At 39.7% G+C, this 19,267-nt stretch overlaps 1 protein-coding gene across 4 annotated transcripts in view; it reads right to left on the bottom strand.

Moving 5' to 3' along the window:
* The window catches only part of elp6 (elongator acetyltransferase complex subunit 6), a 21,553-nt gene extending 4,324 nt beyond the window's left edge, over positions 1 to 17,229 (bottom strand). Inside the window, exons 1-4 of one of the 4 annotated variants that reach the window (XM_061881733.1) lie at positions 17,054 to 17,229; positions 8,010 to 8,088; positions 2,628 to 2,698; positions 2,359 to 2,486 (exon numbers count right to left, since the gene is read on the bottom strand). In XM_061881733.1, coding sequence (XP_061737717.1) covers positions 2,359 to 2,486; positions 2,628 to 2,698; positions 8,010 to 8,088; positions 17,054 to 17,056 — 281 coding nt within the window. In that variant the 5' untranslated portion in view covers positions 17,057 to 17,229. Of the gene's footprint in view, positions 1 to 2,358; positions 2,487 to 2,627; positions 2,699 to 8,009; positions 8,089 to 8,171; positions 8,457 to 17,053 lie in introns of those variants that run through there. The other 3 variants (XM_061881732.1, XM_061881731.1, XM_061881730.1) reach the window with 3 other exon arrangements.
* Between the last annotated feature and the right edge of the window lie 2,038 nt (positions 17,230 to 19,267).

Here is a 19,267-nt window from a genome sequence, read left to right on the forward strand (position 1 = left end):
CATTCCAACTAACGACAAAGTTTTAATAAATCCTTCAACTAACAACAACAAAGTTTTTATAAATCATCCAACTAACAACAAACATTTTATAAATCATCCAACTAACAACAACAAAGTTTTTATAAATCATCCAACTAACAACAAAAGTTTTATAAATCATCCAACTGACAATAATTTTTCTTAATGAATCATCCAACTAACAACGTTTTTATAAATCATCCAACTAACAACAAACGATTTTATGAAACTTTTCTACTAACAACAAAGTTTTTATAAATCATCCAACTAACAACAAAAAAAGTATAAAAAAATCATCCAACTAACAACAAACGATTTTATAAAACTTCCCAACTAACAACAAAGTTTTAATAAATCATTCAACTAACAACAACAAAGTTTTTATAAATCATCCAACTAACGACAACAAAAGTATAAAAAATCATCCCACTAACAACAAACGATTTTATAAAACTTCCCAACTAACAACAAAGTTTTAATAAATCATTCAACTAACAACAACAAAGTTTTTATAAATCATCCAACTAACAACAAAAGCATAATAAATCATCCAACTAACAAACGATTTTATAAAACTTCCCAACTAACAACAAAGTTTTAATAAATCATTCAACTAACAACAACAGAGTTTTTATAAATCATCCAACTAACAACAAAAGTATAATAAATCATCCAACTAACAACAAACGATTTTATAAAAATTCCCAACTAACAACAAAGTTTTAATAAATCATTCAACTAACAACAACAAAGTTTTTATAAATCATTCAACTAACAACAAAAGTATAATAAATCATCCAACTAACAACGAACAATTTTATGAAACTTTTCTACTAACAACAAAGTTTTTATAAATCATCCAACAACAACAAAAGTATAATAAATCATCCAACTAACAACAACAAAGTTTTTATAAATCATCCAACTAACAGCAAAGTTCCTATAAATCATCCAACTAACAACAAAGGTGTAATAAATCATTTAACTAACAACAAAGTTCTTATAAATCATCAAACTAACAACAAAGGGTTTTCTAAATCATCCAAATGACAACAAATGTTTTAATAAATCATCCAACTAAGAACAACAAAAGTATAATAAATCATCCAACTAAGAACAACAAAAGTATAATAAATCATCCAACTAACAACAGAAGTTTTATAAATCAGTCAACTAACAAAAGTTTTGGAAACCATTTAACTAACAACAAAAGTTTTATAAATCATCCAACTGACAACAATTTTTCTTAATGAATCATCCAACTAACAACGTTTTTATAAATCATCCAACTAACAACAAACGATTTTATAAAACATTCCAACTAACGACAAAGTTTTAATAAATCCTTCAACTAACAACAACAAAGTTTTTATAGATCATCCAACTAACAACAAACATTTTATAAATCATCCAACTAACAACAACAAAGTTTTTATAAATCATCCAACTAACAACAAAAGTTTTATAAATCATCCAACTGACAATAATTTTTCTTAATGAATCATCCAACTAACAACGTTTTTATAAATCATCCAACTAACAACAAACGATTTTATGAAACTTTTCTACTAACAACAAAGTTTTTATAAATCATCCAACTAACAACAAAAAAAGTATAAAAAAATCATCCAACTAACAACAAACGATTTTATAAAACTTCCCAACTAACAACAAAGTTTTAATAAATCATTCAACTAACAACAACAAAGTTTTTATAAATCATCCAACTAACAACAAAAGTATAATAAATCATCCCACTAACAACAAACGATTTTATAAAACTTCCCAACAACAAAGTTTTAATAAATCATTCAACTAACAACAACAAAGTTTTTATAAATCATTCAACTAACAACAACAAAGTTTTTATAAATCATTCAACTAACAACAAAAGTATAATAAATCAACCAACTAACAACGAACGATTTTATGAAACTTTTCTACTAACAACAAAGTTTTTATAAATCATCCAACAACAACAAAAGTATAATAAATCATCCAACTAACAACAACAAAGTTTTTATAAATCATCCAACTAACAGCAAAGTTCCTATAAATCATCCAACTAACAACAAAGGTTTAATAAATCATTTAACTAACAACAAAGTTCTTATAAATCATCAAACTAACAACAAAGGGTTTTCTAAATCATCCAAATGACAACAAATGTTTTAATAAATCATCCAACTAAGAACACCAAAAGTATAATAAATCATCCAACTAAGAACAACAAAAGTATAATAAATCATCCAACTAAGAACAACAAAAGTATAATAAATCATCTAACTAACAACAACAACGTTTTTATAAATCATCCAATTAAAAACAGCAAAGTTTTACCTGAGGAAGTCCATGGCTTCACTTCCTGTTTGGACTTGTGGACTTGGACTCAGGATGGTCAAAGATTCTTTGAGTCCCTCCAGGAACACCAGCTGACCTTTGTCCTTTGCCTGAGACAGACTGACGCCCTGAGGGACAATAGTGTATTATTGATCAACACCACAATCACAACTTGGTTTCCTTCTGTTACACACTACATACTAATTGGAGACTCAAATCGATTCCCAAATAGAAGTGGACTTCATGTATTGTGTTCATGTTGGACGTACCAATCTCTGACTCACTGCACTGTAGTGACCCCACGACTGGGCCAGACCCACAACACACACTTTACAACCTGCTGAAATACACAAAAACACACACTTTACAACCTGCTGAAATACACAAAAACACACTTTACAACCTGCTGAAACACACAAAAACACACACTTTACACCACGCTGAAACACACAAAAATACACACTTTACACCACGCTGAAACACACAAAAATACACACTTTACACCACGCTGAAACACACAAAAATACACGCGTTACAGCCCGCTGAAAAACAAAAAACATGCGTTACAACCCGCTGAAACACACAAAAACACACAATTTGCACCACGCTGAAATACACAAAAACACACGCTTTACAACCCGCCAAAACACACAAAAACACACACCTTACACCATGCTGAAACACACAAAAACACACGCGTTAGAACCCGCTGAGACACACACTTTAGAACCTGCTGAAATACACAAAAACACACACTTTACAACCTGCTGAAGAAACACACAAAAACACACGCATTACAACCCGCTGAAACACACAAAAACACACACTTTACACCATGCTGAAACACACAGAAACACACACTTTACACCACGCTGAAACACACAAAAAAACACACACTTTACACCATGCTGAAACACACAAAAACACACGCATTACAACCCGCTGAAACACACACTTTACACCATGCTGAAACACACAAAAACACACACTTTACAACCTGCTGAAACACACAAAAACAGGCGTTACAACCCGCTGAAACACACACTTTACACCACGCTGAAACACACAAAAATACACCATGCTGAAACACACAAAAACACACGCGTTACAACCCGCTGAAACACACACAAACACACACTTTACACCACGCTGAAACTCACAGAAACACACGCATTACAACCCGCTGAAACACACAAAAACACACACTTTACACCATGCTGAAACACACAAAACACACACTTTACACCATCCTGAAACACACAAAAACACACACTTTACACCACGCTGAAACACACACAAAAACACACACTTTACACCACGCTGAAACACACAAAAACACACGCATTACAACCCGCTGAAACACGCACTTTACACCATGCTGAAACACACAAAAACACACACTTTACAACCTGCTGAAACACACAAAAACACGCGTTACAACCCGCTGAAACACACAAAAACACACACTTTACACCACGCTGAAACACACAAAACACACACCTTACACCATGCTGAAACACACAAAAACACACACTTTACACCACGCTGAAACACACAAAAAACACACACTTTACACCACGCTGAAACACACAAAAACACACACTTTACACCATGCTGAAACACACAAAACACACACCTTACACCATGCTGAAACACAAAAAAACACACACTTTACACCACGCTGAAACACACAAAAAACACACACTTTACAACCCGCTGAAACACACACTTTACACCATGCTGAAACACACAAAAACACACACTTTACAACCTGCTGAAACACACAAAAACACGCTTTACAACCCGCTGAAACACACACTTTACACCACGCTGAAACACACAAAAATACACCATGTTGAAACACACATAAACACACGCGTTACAACCCGCTGAAACACACAAAAACACACACTTTACACCACGCTGAAACTCACAAAAACACACGCATTACAACCCGCTGAAACAGCCAAAAACACACACTTTACACCATGCTGAAACACACAAAACACACACTTTACACCACGCTGAAACACACAAAAAAAACACACACTTTACACCACGCTGAAACACACAAAAACACACGCATTACAACCCGCTGAAACACACACTTTACACCATGCTGAAACACACAAAAACACACACTTTACAACCTGCTGAAACACACAAAAACACGTGTTACAACCCGCTGAAACACACACTTCACACCACGCTGAAACACACAAAAATACACCATGCTGAAACACACAAAAACACACGCGTTACAACCCGCTGAAACACACAAAAACACACACTTTACACCACGCTGAAACACACAAAAACACACACTTTCCACCACGCTGAAACACACAAAAAAACACACACTTTACACCATGCTGAAACACACAAAACACACACTTTACACCATGCTGAAACACACAAAAACACACACTTTATACCACGCTGAAACACACAAAAAAACACACACTTTACACCACGCTGAAACACACAAAAAAACACACACTTTACACCACGCTGAAACACACAAAAACACACGCATTACAACCCGCTGAAACACACACTTTACACCATGCTGAAACACACAAAAACACACACTTTACACCACGCTGAAACACAGGGGCGGGGGGTGTTGCCCACATATGCGGTTCTCTCCAAGGTTTCTCATAGTCATCATTGTCACTGTCACCGACGTCCCACTGGGGTGAGTTTTTATAGGCTGACCATACGTCCTCTTTTCCCCGGACATGTCCACTTTTGCGGCGTTGTCCAGCGTGTACGGGCGGGTTTTTTTTCAAATGCGTGAAATGTCCGGCATTTTGAATTGAGGTTGCGTGTATTTGTTGGCTGAGTTCTTAATGTTTAGTTTCAGAGCGTGCATATCACAACATACAAGATGCCGTCATGGCGACACACCACCCCCCTTTACCGGGCTACCGCGGATACTCGTCACTCCTGTTGCATGCTGGGTAGTGTAGTCCTTTTATTCCCTGGCTCATAACATCACACTAGCTGTAAAAATTGTAGCGGCTGGCTACGGGGTGTTAGCCAATGGCTTTGGTTTGGGGTCGGGACTTCCGGGGAAGTTAGAGAAGTGACGCTATTGACAGGAAGTGTTGGTTTTAGTTTTACCGAGAAAAAGAAATAGACTTCTCTGTAAACACTAAGGTGAGTGTAAGACTCCAGAGATTCAAGCGTTAAATATAAAATGTATGTATGCCCTGGCACACCATTATTATCATTTCATTACCCAAGCAAAACACTTTTTACACTTTTATACTGAAATAAATACACCTACAATTTATTAAATAAAAACATAGGAAAAACTACCAGCAGAAGTAAAGTTTAGATCGATGAAGGAAAGAAGAAAGTGAATGACTGTTTATAACTGAATACATTTACATATCTATACACATTTGTTTTCTTTTTTTTATATATTTTTTAAATGAATTAAGTAACATTTATGACCACCTTTTTCCAAAACACGATATAGAACAGGGGTGTCAAACTCAAATACAGAGCGGGCCAAAATTTAAAACTGAACAAAGCCGCGGGCCGAGGTTGAACAAATGAACCCTTTAATGGGGACCCAAACAAGTTTTGCATTGAATATTGACCAAGCCAGGCTTATATAACTTTATAGTGACATGCAAAATACAGTTTCAAATAATAATAATTAAAAAAATATCAATAGCATATCAAATAAAATAAAAACACAAATGTAATGCCTTTTATCGGCGGCGAGTTTGAGTTGGGGCGGGGTTTGGTGGTAGCGGGGGTGTATGTTGTAGCGTCCCGGGAGAGTTAGTGATGCAAGGGGTTCTGGGTATATGTCCGGTTGTGTTTATGTTGCGTTACGGTGTGGATTTTCTCCCGAAATGTGTTTGTCATTCTTGTTTACTGTGGGTTCACAGTGTGGCGTATATTTGTAACAGTGTTAAACTTGTTTATTCGGCCTGTATGGCTGTTGACCAAGTATGCCTTGCATACACCTGTGTGTGTGTATGAGCCGCTTATATTATGTGAGTGGGCCGGCACGCTGTTTTTATGGAAAAAAAGCGGACGTGGCGACATGTAGAAAACGCCAAGAGCAGTGCTTTTACGGCCCGCCCCCAATATTATTGTCCGGGTGGAAATCGGGAGGGGCACTGAACTTTGGGAGTCTCCCGGGTAAATTGGGAGGGTTGATGAGTATGAGTATTAGCGGTGAATGTGGTGTTACAACGGCGGGCCAGCTCTAATGTTAATTTGATATTGTCACGGGGGCTAGAGTTTGACACCCTATGACAGGGGTGCCCATTACGTCGATCGCGAGCTACCAGTCGACCGCGGGGGGTGTGTCAGTCGATCTCCAGCCAGGCTTTTAAAAAAAATAGACCTAAAAATTAGTGATCATCAATCTTCACCAAGACGTCACTTAAATGACATTCACGGTACCGGAGGGTCTTGTGAGATGACGCTGGCTGCTGCAAGATCATTATTATGAAAATATGACCGAGAGAAAGGCGAGAAAGCTGGCGTGCACATCACTTGTGCACGCCAGCTTTCCGAGACGCTTATTTTGTTAGCGCAGGCAGCATAAAGCAGGGCTTTTATTGTGAAGATAGGAAATGTGCAGTCGGCCTTTAGAGTTTTGACAGAATGGACGGGGCGAAAGTCTGTTGAAATAAAAAGTGTTTCTCGCCTTCCTCTCTGTCATTTTTTCATAATAATGAACTGGCAGCAGCCAGCGTCATCTCACAAGACCCTCGGGTGCCGTGAATGTCAATCAAGCAAGCTACGGAATTTGCCGCCAATGTTTTTCTTGTAAAGTGTATGGAAGCTGGATGAATTAGATGCCAAAAACCAACCACTTTCATGTGGTATTGTACAGAAAGGACAACTTTTTTTCTCCTCCATTTGAAAATGTGGGCGTTATCATCATTACTATCTGATTCCAATCAATGCAAGTCATCAGAATCAGGTAATACACCAACTTATATTCTTGTCTTTGTGAAAGAAAGACATCTATATGTGTTACACATGCTTGTATTATCATTAAACGCATTTAACTTTCATAAATAAATAAATGATATATATAAATGAGGTAGATCCCCTCGAGTTGGTCAATTGAAAAGTAGCTCGCCTGCAGAAAAAGTGTGGGCACCCCTGCCCTATGATATAGAATGTGGGATACAACGGGATAATGAATAAGTTTATCATTTGTTTTCAAAACGCTTACAAAAAAGTGGGACCCCATTTTTATGACTTGATGGCCCCATTTTAGAAATTCCTAGCGCCAACACAGCCGTCAACAGAGGATAAAAAATGCTTTATTTGAATAAACATATTATTTATAAAGCAAGTTCGAGTATCATTGGCAAATTTTCACCTACTCCCAGCCTTGGCACGCATATACAGTATGTGTCCTCTTTTTGGGATTTCACAATCTGGTCAGCCTAGTTTTTCCTTGCCCTTATATGGGGTTTCCCGAGGATGTCATTGTGGCTTGTGCAGCCCTTTGAGACACTTGTGATTTAGGGCTATATAAATAAACTGATTGATGTCCAGGGTGTACACCGCCTTCCGCCCGATTGTAGCTGAGATAAGCGCCAGCACCCCCCGCGACCCCAAAAGGGAATAAGCGGTAGAAAATGGATGGCTATGTCATTGATTACCTCTCAGATAGAACCCCAGGAAGTGATGGACGAGGAAAGAAGCGTCACTCCGCCTGTCAGACAGCAGCACAAACTCTTCCTGGCAACAAAAGCGTTAGCATCAGTGTTTATGTCAGATAAAAGAGTGAAAAAGTGAAGATTAGGATGATTAAAAGTGGTGACCGTGGTCAAGTTGTCTGGGCTGATGTTCAGGATGCTGTTCAGCTCGGCGAACATCTTGTTAGCAAGCTAGCTAGCCACGCGGCTTTTTTGTTTTGTTTGTTTTTTAACACAAAACTATCCGAATTAAATAGTCACACCGCGGCGTGGCTTTCCACAAAATGTCGAGACAATAACCCGCATGATTTTTTTTAAACCATAATATTTACAGGAGAAGCTTGTGAGCGTCACTGGATGCTAACTGCTAGGCTAAAGAAGTGACGTCACTGCCAGCAAAGATCGCTTCCAAGGAAAGCGAGGGCTCACTCTTCACAGAGAAATGCATTGTATATTTCTGTTCCTGCGTCATTTTGAGCGACTTCAACATTAACACACGAATACACAGACTAAAAACATATATGTGGCGAATCGATACAGTCATAAATCCCAGCCGTTAAAGCCTGACCGGAACGTATTATGCAACATTGTGTGTGTGTGTGTGTTCTCTTTCTGACTAACAACCTTTTTGAAACCTACTTCTTGGGTACTGATTAATGCGAAGGGCTACCAGTTTGATACACCATCCATCCATCCATCCATTTCCTACCGCTTATTCCCTTTTGGGTTGCAGGGGGCCCGGATGCATATCCCAGCTACAATCGGGCGGAAGGCGGTGTACACCCTAGACAAGTCGCCACCTTAAAGAAATTGACAGAAATAGCCAATTTGCTCAATTTACCTTTAATAAATAAATCTATATACATATGTATATATATATAAAATGGGTATTTCTGTCTGTCATTCCGTCGTACTTTTTTTCCCCCTTTTACGGAAGGTTTTTTTGTAGAGAATGAATGTTGAAAAAAAAAACACTTAATTGAACAGTTTAAAAGAGGAGAAAACAGGCAAAAAAAAATCAAAATTAAATTTTGAAACATAGTTTATCTCCAATTTCGACTCTTTAAAATTCAAAATTCAACCGAAAAAAAGAACAGAAAAACTAGCTAATTCGAATCTTTTTAAAAAAAAATTTAAAAATAAATTTATGGAACATCATTAGTAATTTTTCCTGATGAAGATTAATTTTAGAATTTTGATGACATGTTTTAAATAGTTTAAAATCCAATCTGCACTTTGTTAGAATATATAACAAATCGGACCGAGCTATATTTCTAACAAAGACAAATCATTATTTCTTCCAGATTTTCCAGAACAAACATTTTAAAAGAAATTCAAGACTTTGAAATAAGATTTAAATTTCATTCCAAAGATTTTCTAGATTTGCCAAAAATATTTTTATTTTATTTTAATCATAATCATTTTAATCATCATAAGTTTGAAGAAATATTTCACAAATATTCTTTGTCGAAGAAACAGAAGCTAAAATGAAGAATTACATTAAATTGTATTTATTATTCTTTACAATAAAAAAATTTACTCGAACATTGATTTAAATTGTCAGGAAAGAAGAGGAAGACATTTAAAAGGTAAAAAGGTATATGTGTTTAAAAATCCTAAAATCATTTTTAAGGTTTTATTTTTTCTCTAAAATTGTCATTCTGAAAGTTATAAGAAGCAAAGTAAAAAAAATAAATGAATTTATTCAAACAAGTGAAGACCAAGTCTTTAAAATATTTTCTTGAATTGTCAAATTCCATTTGAATTTTGTCTCTCTTAGAATTAAAAATGTCGACCAAAGCGAGACCAGCTTGCTTGTAAATAAATACAAATTAAAAAAATAAAGGCAGCTCACTGGTAAGTGCTGCTATTTGAGCTATTTTTAGAACAGGCCAGCGGGCGACTCATCTGGTCCTTACGGGCGACCGTTGGTGACCCCTGTATGTACAATATGTTTTATCACAGTGACAGTCAGTGTGTAGTGTGCAGTTTAAACCAGCAGATGGCAGAGTGGAGCTATTTTCCAAAGGCACGGCGTCACGTGACTGACGGGGCCTCCGATCCAATACAGAGTACAATTTAGGCTGGTATTGGCGATACTATTTATGGTAAATCATTAAAAATAGCGTGTTTTAAGTGTTGCTCCTCCTTGAGAATCACCCGTAAATAACATAAAATCAAAGGGCGAAACAAATAGTAGTGCCTCCAAAAACCAACAATAAAATTGCTGTTTTATAATACAGAGTGACTCATTTAAATTGCCAGTCTTTTCCATGGATAAACAAATCAAGTTCACAATGGCTCTTTGTACCATTTAGTGGTTATTAAACGTTTTTCGTAGCACCTCGGAACAAAAACTAGCTCTCCAAGTACCACCATAATGACCAACATTAAAACTACAGTAGCCTAGTAGGCTTAAGTATTCATTAAAAACAAGTATATTTAATGTGAGGATACTCAGGTGAGGTCATAAATGGGTGAAATATTTTATCAACCTGTTATCAATTTAGAAAAAAAATATATATTTTAACATGAGCATAATAAAGTCAGGGAAGTGGGCTAAAGCGCATTTTAAAAATGATATTTTTCATATTTAAAATTATACTTTTCATTTTAAAAATGCGGGTGAATGTTCTAGGGCCCGGGGACTCAAAATGGTCGCTTCATTAAAGTGTGAAAATATATATATATTTTTTTGTTACTTTCTACCCCTAAAAATCTATGATTTCGGGCGCGGCCTCCGCTGCTGCTCACTGCTCCCCTCACCTCCCAGGGGGGGACCTAGGGAATGGGTCAAATGCAGAGAATAATTTCGCCACACCTAGTGTGTGTGTGACAATCATTAGTACTTTAACTTTATCTTTATAGATCAATTTCAGATCAAACATTTACATAAAGTTTTATATTTATTTTATTGTTTAGTTTTGTTTTTTTAATGTTTTTTTAATGGAAAAAACACAAAATATGCAATATTTCCCCAAAAACATTCTCCTAAATGGATTATTTGTATTTGGAGCTTTAAATAGGTCCATAATTCAAAGCAAATTTTAATTCATTATTATTTTCTGAACGATAAAAGTTCAACAAACACCCACTTCTAAAAGAGCCAAAAATAACTCTATAAGTATTTGGTCAACCATTCAAAGCTCTCACTGATGGAAGGAGGTTTTGGCTCAAAATCTCACGATACATGGCCCCATTCATTCTTTCCTTAACACGGATCAATCGTCCTGTCCCCTTAGCAGAAAAACAGCCCCAAAGCATGATGTTTCCACCCCCATGCTTCACAGTAGGTGTGGTGTTCTTGGGATGCAACTCAGTATTCTTCTTCCTCCAAACACGACCAGTTGAGTTTATACCAAAATGGATACATGGATGATACAGCCAAAGATTGGGAGAATGTCATGTGGTCAGATGAAACCAAAACAGAACTTTTTGGTATAAACTCAACTTGTCGTGTTTGGAGGAAGAAGAATACTGAGTTGCATCCCAAGAACACCATACCTACTGTGAAGCATGGGGGTGGAAACATCATGCTTTGGGGCTGTTTTTCTGCTAAGGGGACAGGACGATTGATCCGTGTTAAGGAAAGAATGAATGGGGCCATGTATCCTGAGATTTTGAGCCAAAACCTCCTTCCATCAGTGAGAGCTTTGAATGGTTGACCAAATACTTATTTTCCACCACAATTTACAAATAAATTCTTTAAAATTCCTACAATGTGAATTCCTGGATTTTTTTTTCACATTCTGTCTCTCACAGTTGAAGTGTACCTATGATGAAAATGACAGACCTCTGTCATCATTTTAAGTGAGAGAACTTGCACAATCGGTGGCTGACTAAATACTTTTTTGCCCCACTGTATACTAAGTCAGGAAAAAAACACAAGATCATCCCTGAAAGCCTGTTTTGCAGGTTTCCCTGCTCGTCAGGGGATATTATGAATGAATAATAAAATCTGATGAGCAGGGAAACCTGCGAAAAAGGCTTGTAGGGATGATAAAGCCAACAGTCCTTCTAATTTTTGAAACGTGTGAGCAAACGCCAAAACTCCTTGAGTATTCAGTGGCTCACATGTGAGCAACGGCAGACGTGCACACTGTTATGCGCTTATCTTTTTATTCGATTTTGTGCACCGCCTAGATTTGCCGTGCGCAGAGGACGCAATTGGACAGTAGCGTACCTTAGAGCAGTGGTCCCCAACGCAGAAGAATTTTGTATGAAATTTTTTTATTTATAATTTTTTTTATTTTTTTTATTAAACCAACATAAAAAACACAAGATACACTTACAATTAGTGCACCGACCCAAAAAAAACCTCCCTTTTTCATGACGAAAAAAATAAATAATAATAAAAAAAAAATAATTGGGGGGTATTTTTTTCCATGTCAGAAGGTAAGCGATTGGTGTAGCAACCAAATTTCCACACCCCGTACTAACATATTCTCATCAACTAAGCGTAAGAACTACTACTCAGCGGCCTAGTGGTTAGAGTGTCCGCCCTGAGATCGGTAGGTTGTGAGTTCAAACCCCGGCTGAGACTATAAAAATGGGACACATTACCTCCCTGCTTGTCACTCAGCATCAAGGGTTGGAATTGGGGGTTAAATCACCAAAAATGACTCCCGGGCGCGGCACCGCTGCTGCCCACTGCTCCCCTCACCTCCCAGGGGGTCATCAAGGGGATGAGTCAAATCCAAAAGGACTAATTTCACCACACCTAGTGTGTGTGTGACAATCATTGGTACTTTAACTTAACTTTAACTTTAACCTAAAAAGCCTTGCTGTAGTTGGTAGACGACTGTCGAGACATCAGACTCCACATGTACGTCAGGCCCCTTCTTATGTTGTCATTTTGCTGCTGCTTTTAAGATTTTGAGCTGGATTTATTAGACAAAAATATTGCAATTTTTACCAGGGTTTCGCTTACATCTACTAGTTTGTGGCACCACCGCCACGGCAAAATAAAAGCCACCACACCGTAAAAAATTGAGATTTTTTTACATCCATCCATCCATTTTCTACCGCTTATTCCCTTTCGGGGTCGCGGGGGGCGCTGGCGCCTATCTCAGCTACAATCGGGCAGAAGGCGGGGTTCACCCTGGACAAGTCGCCACCTCTTTTACATGAAAACAAATTAAATATATTGTATGAATGGATATACTGTTTGTTGTCTATTATTTTGGTACTATTGACTATACTTAGTACAGATGTCCGATAATATCAGCCTGCCGATATTATCGGCCGATAAACGCTTTAAAATGTAATATCGGAAATTATCGGTATCTGTTTCAAAAAGGAAAATGTATGACTGTTTAAAACGCCGCTGTATACACGGACGTAGGGAGAAGTGCAGAGCGCCAATAAACCTTAAAGGCACTGATTTTGTTGCCTAAACGGGACGGCGTGGGACAGTGGAAGAGTGGCCGTGCGCAACCCGAGGGTCCCTGGTTCAAATCCCACCTAGTACCAACCTCGTCCTGGCCGTTGTGTCCTGAGCAAGACACTTCACCCTTGCTCCTGATGGGTGCTGGTTGGCGCCTTGCATGGCAGCTCCCTCCATCAGTGTGTGAATGTGTGTGTGAATGGGTAAATGTGGAAGTAGTGTCAAAGCGCTTTGAGTACCTTAAAGGTAGAAAAGCGCTATACAAGTACAACCCATTTAATTATTTATAACTAACAACTATATTTTATCATTATGCATATTTGTGTCGGATATGTTTGTGTATATTTATTTGCAAGTGGATTCTAAAGAATTTAAGACTCGTTTTGCGTTAAAATTGAACCTTGTGGCGACGACGTGCGACACACAGGTGTCGAGCACCTGTGGTCCGAAAGCAGCGAGGCAAAATGTCGGCTCAGACGCTGCGAGTGTGTGTGTGTGTGTGTGTGTGTGTGTGTGTGCACGGTGGCATGTTAGGATGTTAGGTAGGAGCCCTTCCTCATGGCAGTTGCTGATTGGCTGACAAAGTGGTGGAATGATGTTCAGCATCCAGGAGAATCCTCTGGCATTGGCTGGCCGCACACACACACACACACACACACACGCACACACACGCACACACACGCACACACGCACACACGCACGCACGCACGCACGCACGCACGCACGCACGCACGCACACACGCACACACACACACACACACGTGCACGTTAAAGGTATGCATGCATGCATGAAAGCACAAGTCATGCATGCATGCAAATGTACATCACACACACACACACACACACACACACACACACACACACACACACACACACACACACACACACACACACACACACAACCACACCAAAGTGGTGGAATGATGCTCAGCATCCAGGAGAATCCTCTGGCATTGGCTGGCCGCACACGCACACACACACACACACAAACACACACACACACACACACACACACACACACACACATACACACACACACACACACACACACGCACACGCACACACACACGTGCACGTTAAAGGCATGCATGCATGAAAGCACAAGTCATGCATGCACAGTGCATCATTTATTGTCATTTACCTGGATTTATTTTTTTGTTTAACCTGAACAATTAGCGTCCAGCCAGCACTACATTGTGTGTGTGTGTGTGTGTGTGTGTGTGTGTTTGTTTTCTTGTATTTCTAACCTTCTTGAGACATCAAGAAGAAATAGTACCTTCTATATGAGTGAACAATACGGGAAACCATTGCATCTGATAGAGATCCAAATGCTAGAATCCGTGAACATTGCTCCAAAGTCAGGATTTTCTGTTAATTTAATGTGGATACAAGATAAACATTGACAAACGCAAAGGCAGAAATGTATGATAAAACAAGACTGCAGCTAAAGAAGGACTTCCTTATTCATCCCCGAAAAAAAAAAACGCCAGGTCAAAAGCTGATTTTACGACTTCCGGTGCTGACGTAAGACAACCCGCGTCCCATATTTTTGACAATAGGATGAACAAATACACTACGGTACCAAGACTAGTGGCCATTAACAGTTAGCTTCTACAGCTGGGTTGCCCTAAGTGCGGCACAGGGGCCATCTGTGGTCCCTGACTCGTTTGTCATCGGCCTTAAGCACATTTCCAAAAATAGAGATCTCATTTTCACCCCTGGTGGTGAAATCTATAAAAATGAGGGTCGTCCCAAAAAAGAGGGATTTTTCAAATTGACTGTGTGTCGGTTTTAAAAGTGCCCCCCCCCCCCGCCCCCCCCCGCCCCCCCTGGCCGACATGTGCAATAACAAGCGTGTGTAGGAAATTGAAATGCTCCCCCTCTGGCCAACATATGTAATAACAAGCGTGTGTAAGAAATTGAAATGCTCCCCCTCTGGCCAACATATGTAATAACAAGCGTGTGTAAGGAATTGAAATGCTCCCCCTCTGGCCAACATATGTAATAACAAGCGTGTGTAAGAAATTGAAATGCTCCCCCTCTGGCCAACATATGTAACAACAAGCGTGTGTAAGAAATTGAAATGCTCCCTCTCTGGCCAACATATGTAATAACAAGCGTGTGTAAGAAATTGAAATGCTCCCCCTCTGGCCAAGATATGTAATAACAAGCGTGTGTAAGAAATTGAAATGCTCCCCCTCTGGCCAACATATGTAATAACAAGCGTGTGTAAGAAATTGAAATGCTCCCCCTCTGGCCAACATATGTAATAACAAGTGTGTGTAAGAAATTGAAATGCTCCCCCTCTGGCCAACATATGTAATAACAAGTGTGTGTAGGAAATTGAAATGCTCCCCCTCTGGCCAACATACGTAATAACAAGTGTGTGTAAGAAATTGAAATGCTTCTACTGAGGTGGCATCTCGAACTGTTACCGGGAGGGCATTCCAGAGTACTGGAGCCCGAAATGAAAACGCTCTATAGCCCGCAGACTTTTTTTGGGCTTTGGGAATCACTAATAAGCCGGAGTCCTTTGAACGCAGATTTCTTGCCGGGACATACGGTACAATACAATCGGCAAGATAGGCTGGAGCTAGACCGTGTAGTATTTTATACGTAAGTAGTAAAACCTTAAAGTCACATCTTAAGTGCACAGGAAGCCAGTGCAGGTGAGCCAGTACAGGCGTAATGTGATCAAACTTTCTTGTTCTTGTCAAAAGTCTAGCAGCCGCATTTTGTACCAACTGTAATCTTTTAATGCTAGACATGGGGAGACCCGAAAATAATACGTTACAGTAATCGAGGCGAGACGTAACAAACGCATGGATAATGATCTCGGCGTCTTTAGTGGACAGAATGGAGCGAATTTTAGCGATATTACGGAGATGAAAGAAGGCCCTTTTAGTAATTATAACTCCCAAAAACTTAGTATCAAAGACACGCTCAATTTTATCTCCATTTATTTTAATATTTACTTCATTAGATACCTCAGTTTTGGTACCAAATATCATACATTTAGTTTTAGCAATATTAAGTGATAATGTATTCTTATCAAACCAGTTTTGAAGCACTGTCATTTCTTGTTCTATTTTTACCAAAAGTTCATTAAAAATTTTTCCAGTACAAAGCATAGTTGTATCATCAGCAAACATAAAAAATGTTAAGAAACTTGATGCATCACAAAAATCATTAATGAAAATTGTAAATAACTTAGGACCAATTAGAGAACCCTGAGGAGTTCCACAAACTATATTTTTAAATCCAGATATTGTATTATCCACCTGAACACATTGTTTTCTATTTTCTAGATAGCTCTTGATCCAGGACAGAGCTGGCCCTCGGATGCCGTACTTATCCAACTTATTTATTAACTGTCTGTGTGGTCTATGGTATCGAAGGCCTTTTTTAAATCAATATGGATGGCTATTATAAAGTCATTTTATCCATAGCAGTACTAACCTCCTCTAGCATATGCATTACTGCATACGTAGTTGTTCAATTTTCCCTAAAACCATACTGCTGCTGCTTAAGCAAGGTGTTTTTTTCCAGAAAATTATTTACTGTTTTGTAAAAAGCTTTTCTAAAATTGTTCCTGCCGCCATGGTGTGGGTTGTGCACGTACCATTGATGAAGGCCATCGCTTCGCACAGGTTTGACTCTTTATTTTGCAATAAAGCTGCTTGCAGTGTCGGTCGGTCGCTCTTTCAGCTCCTCCTTCAGTCGTCGGCGTCTTCCTGTTTGCTTCGTGGCTCTCGGTGGTTCTCCTACTCCTTCTGCCCCGATTGCTCCTCCTTCTCCCCTTTTATACAGCAGGAGGAGATGCACAGATTGAGAGCAGGTGTGTGTGTGTTATGCACCTGGTTCTGATCGCTGCAGCGTCGCTCCAGGTGCGCCCAGCCACTCCGTTTCGCTACATACTCCGCCTCCTGGGCCACCATCTTGAGTAGGACCATGGTTTGCCCAATCCCGCTGTCGGCCCGTTTGGTTCCGTCTCTCCAAATTCAGTTTTTCTTGTAAAATGTTGACTTGTGTTGAGTAAAATGACAACTTTTATCGTAACACTGCCAAAATCCTTCTTCTTCTTCAAAATCCTCCTCCAAGTGGAGGAGTTCAAGTACCTAGGAGTCTTGTTCACGAGTGGGGGAAGAGTGGATCGTGAGATCGACAGGCGGATTGGTGCGGCGTCTTCAGTAATGCGGACGTTGTATCGATCCGTTGTGGTGAAGAAGGAGCTGAGCCGGAAGGCAAAGCTCTCAATTTACCGGTCGATCTACGTTCCCATCCTCACCTATGGTCACGAGCTTTGGGTCATGACCGAAAGGATAAGATCACGGGTACAAGCGGCCGAAATGAGTTTCCTCCGCCGTGTGGCGGGTCTCTCCCTTAGAGATAGGGTGAGAAGCTCTGCCATCCGGGAGGAACTCAAAGTAAAGCCGCTGCTCCTTCACATCGAGAGGAGCCAGATGAGGTGGTTCGGGCATCTGGTCAGGATGCCACCCGAACGCCTCCCTAGGGAGGTGTTTAGGGCACGTCCAGCTGGTAGGAGGCCACGGGGAAGACCCAGGACACGTTGGGAAGACTATGTCTCCCGGCTGGCCTGGGAACGCCTCGGGATCCCCCGGGAAGAGCTAGACGAAGTGGCTGGAGATAGGGAAGTCTGGGCTTCCCTGCTTAGGCTGCTGCCCCCGCGACCCGACCTCGGATAAGCGGAAGATGATGGATGGATGCCAAAATCCTAAGTTTTTCTTGTGAAATTCCATCCATCCATCCATCATCTTCCGCTTATCCGAGGTCGGGTCGCGGGGGCAACAGCCTAAGCAGGGAAGCCCAGACTTCCCTCTCACCAGCCACTTCGTCTAGCTCTTCCCGGGGGATCCCGAGGCGTTCCCAGGCCAGCCGGGAGACATAGTCTTCCCAACGTGTCCTGGGTCTTCTCCGTGGCCTCCTACCGGTTGGACGTGCCCTAAACACCTCCCTAGGGAGGCGTTCGGGTGGCATCCTGACCAGATGCCCGAACCACCTCAACTGGCTCCTCTCGATGTGGAGGAGCAGCGGCTTTACGTTGAGTTCCTCCCGGATGGCAGGAAATTTCTTGTGAAATTGTGACCTTTTTTTCTTGTGAAATTCCAACTCATTTTTCACAACAAGCTTTGTTAGATTTGCATAGTATGTATATATTATTAATGTTGTAAATACTAATCTTTATATATCCAATAAGGGTGGTCCTAAAAAGGCAGGCCTTTTTCAGAGGTCTCAAGAAGGTAAAAAATACAAGTGTGTGTTTGTGAAATAGCGCCCCTTCTGTGTAAAGATGCCATCAACAGGTAAAGGTGAAGATAATCTACATGCTGCCGCTAGGTGACATCATACGCAAATACGGTGTTAGCTTTCACTGTTATGCTGATGACACCCAACTCTACATGCCCCTAAAGCTGACCAACACGCCGGATTGTAGTCAGCTGGAGGCGTGTCTTAATGAAATTAAACAATGGATGTCCGCTAACTTTTTGCAACTTAACGCCAAAAAAAACGGAAATGCTGATTATCGGTCCTGCTAGACACCGACCTCTATTTAATAATACAACTTTAACATTTGACAACCAAATAATAAAACAAGGTGACTCGGTAAAAAATCTGGGTATTATCTTCGACCCAACTCTCTCCTTTGAGTTACACATTAAAAGCGTTACTAAAATGGCCTTCTTTCATCTCCGTAATATCGCTAAAATTCGCTCCATTTTGTCCACTAAAGACGCCGAGATCATTATCCATGCGTTTGTTACGTCTCGTCTCGACTACTGTAACGTATTATTTTCGGGTCTCCCCATGTCTAGCA

This window comes from Nerophis ophidion, linkage group LG21 (genome assembly GCF_033978795.1).
Source record: "Nerophis ophidion isolate RoL-2023_Sa linkage group LG21, RoL_Noph_v1.0, whole genome shotgun sequence".
Taxonomy (NCBI): domain Eukaryota; kingdom Metazoa; phylum Chordata; class Actinopteri; order Syngnathiformes; family Syngnathidae; genus Nerophis; species Nerophis ophidion.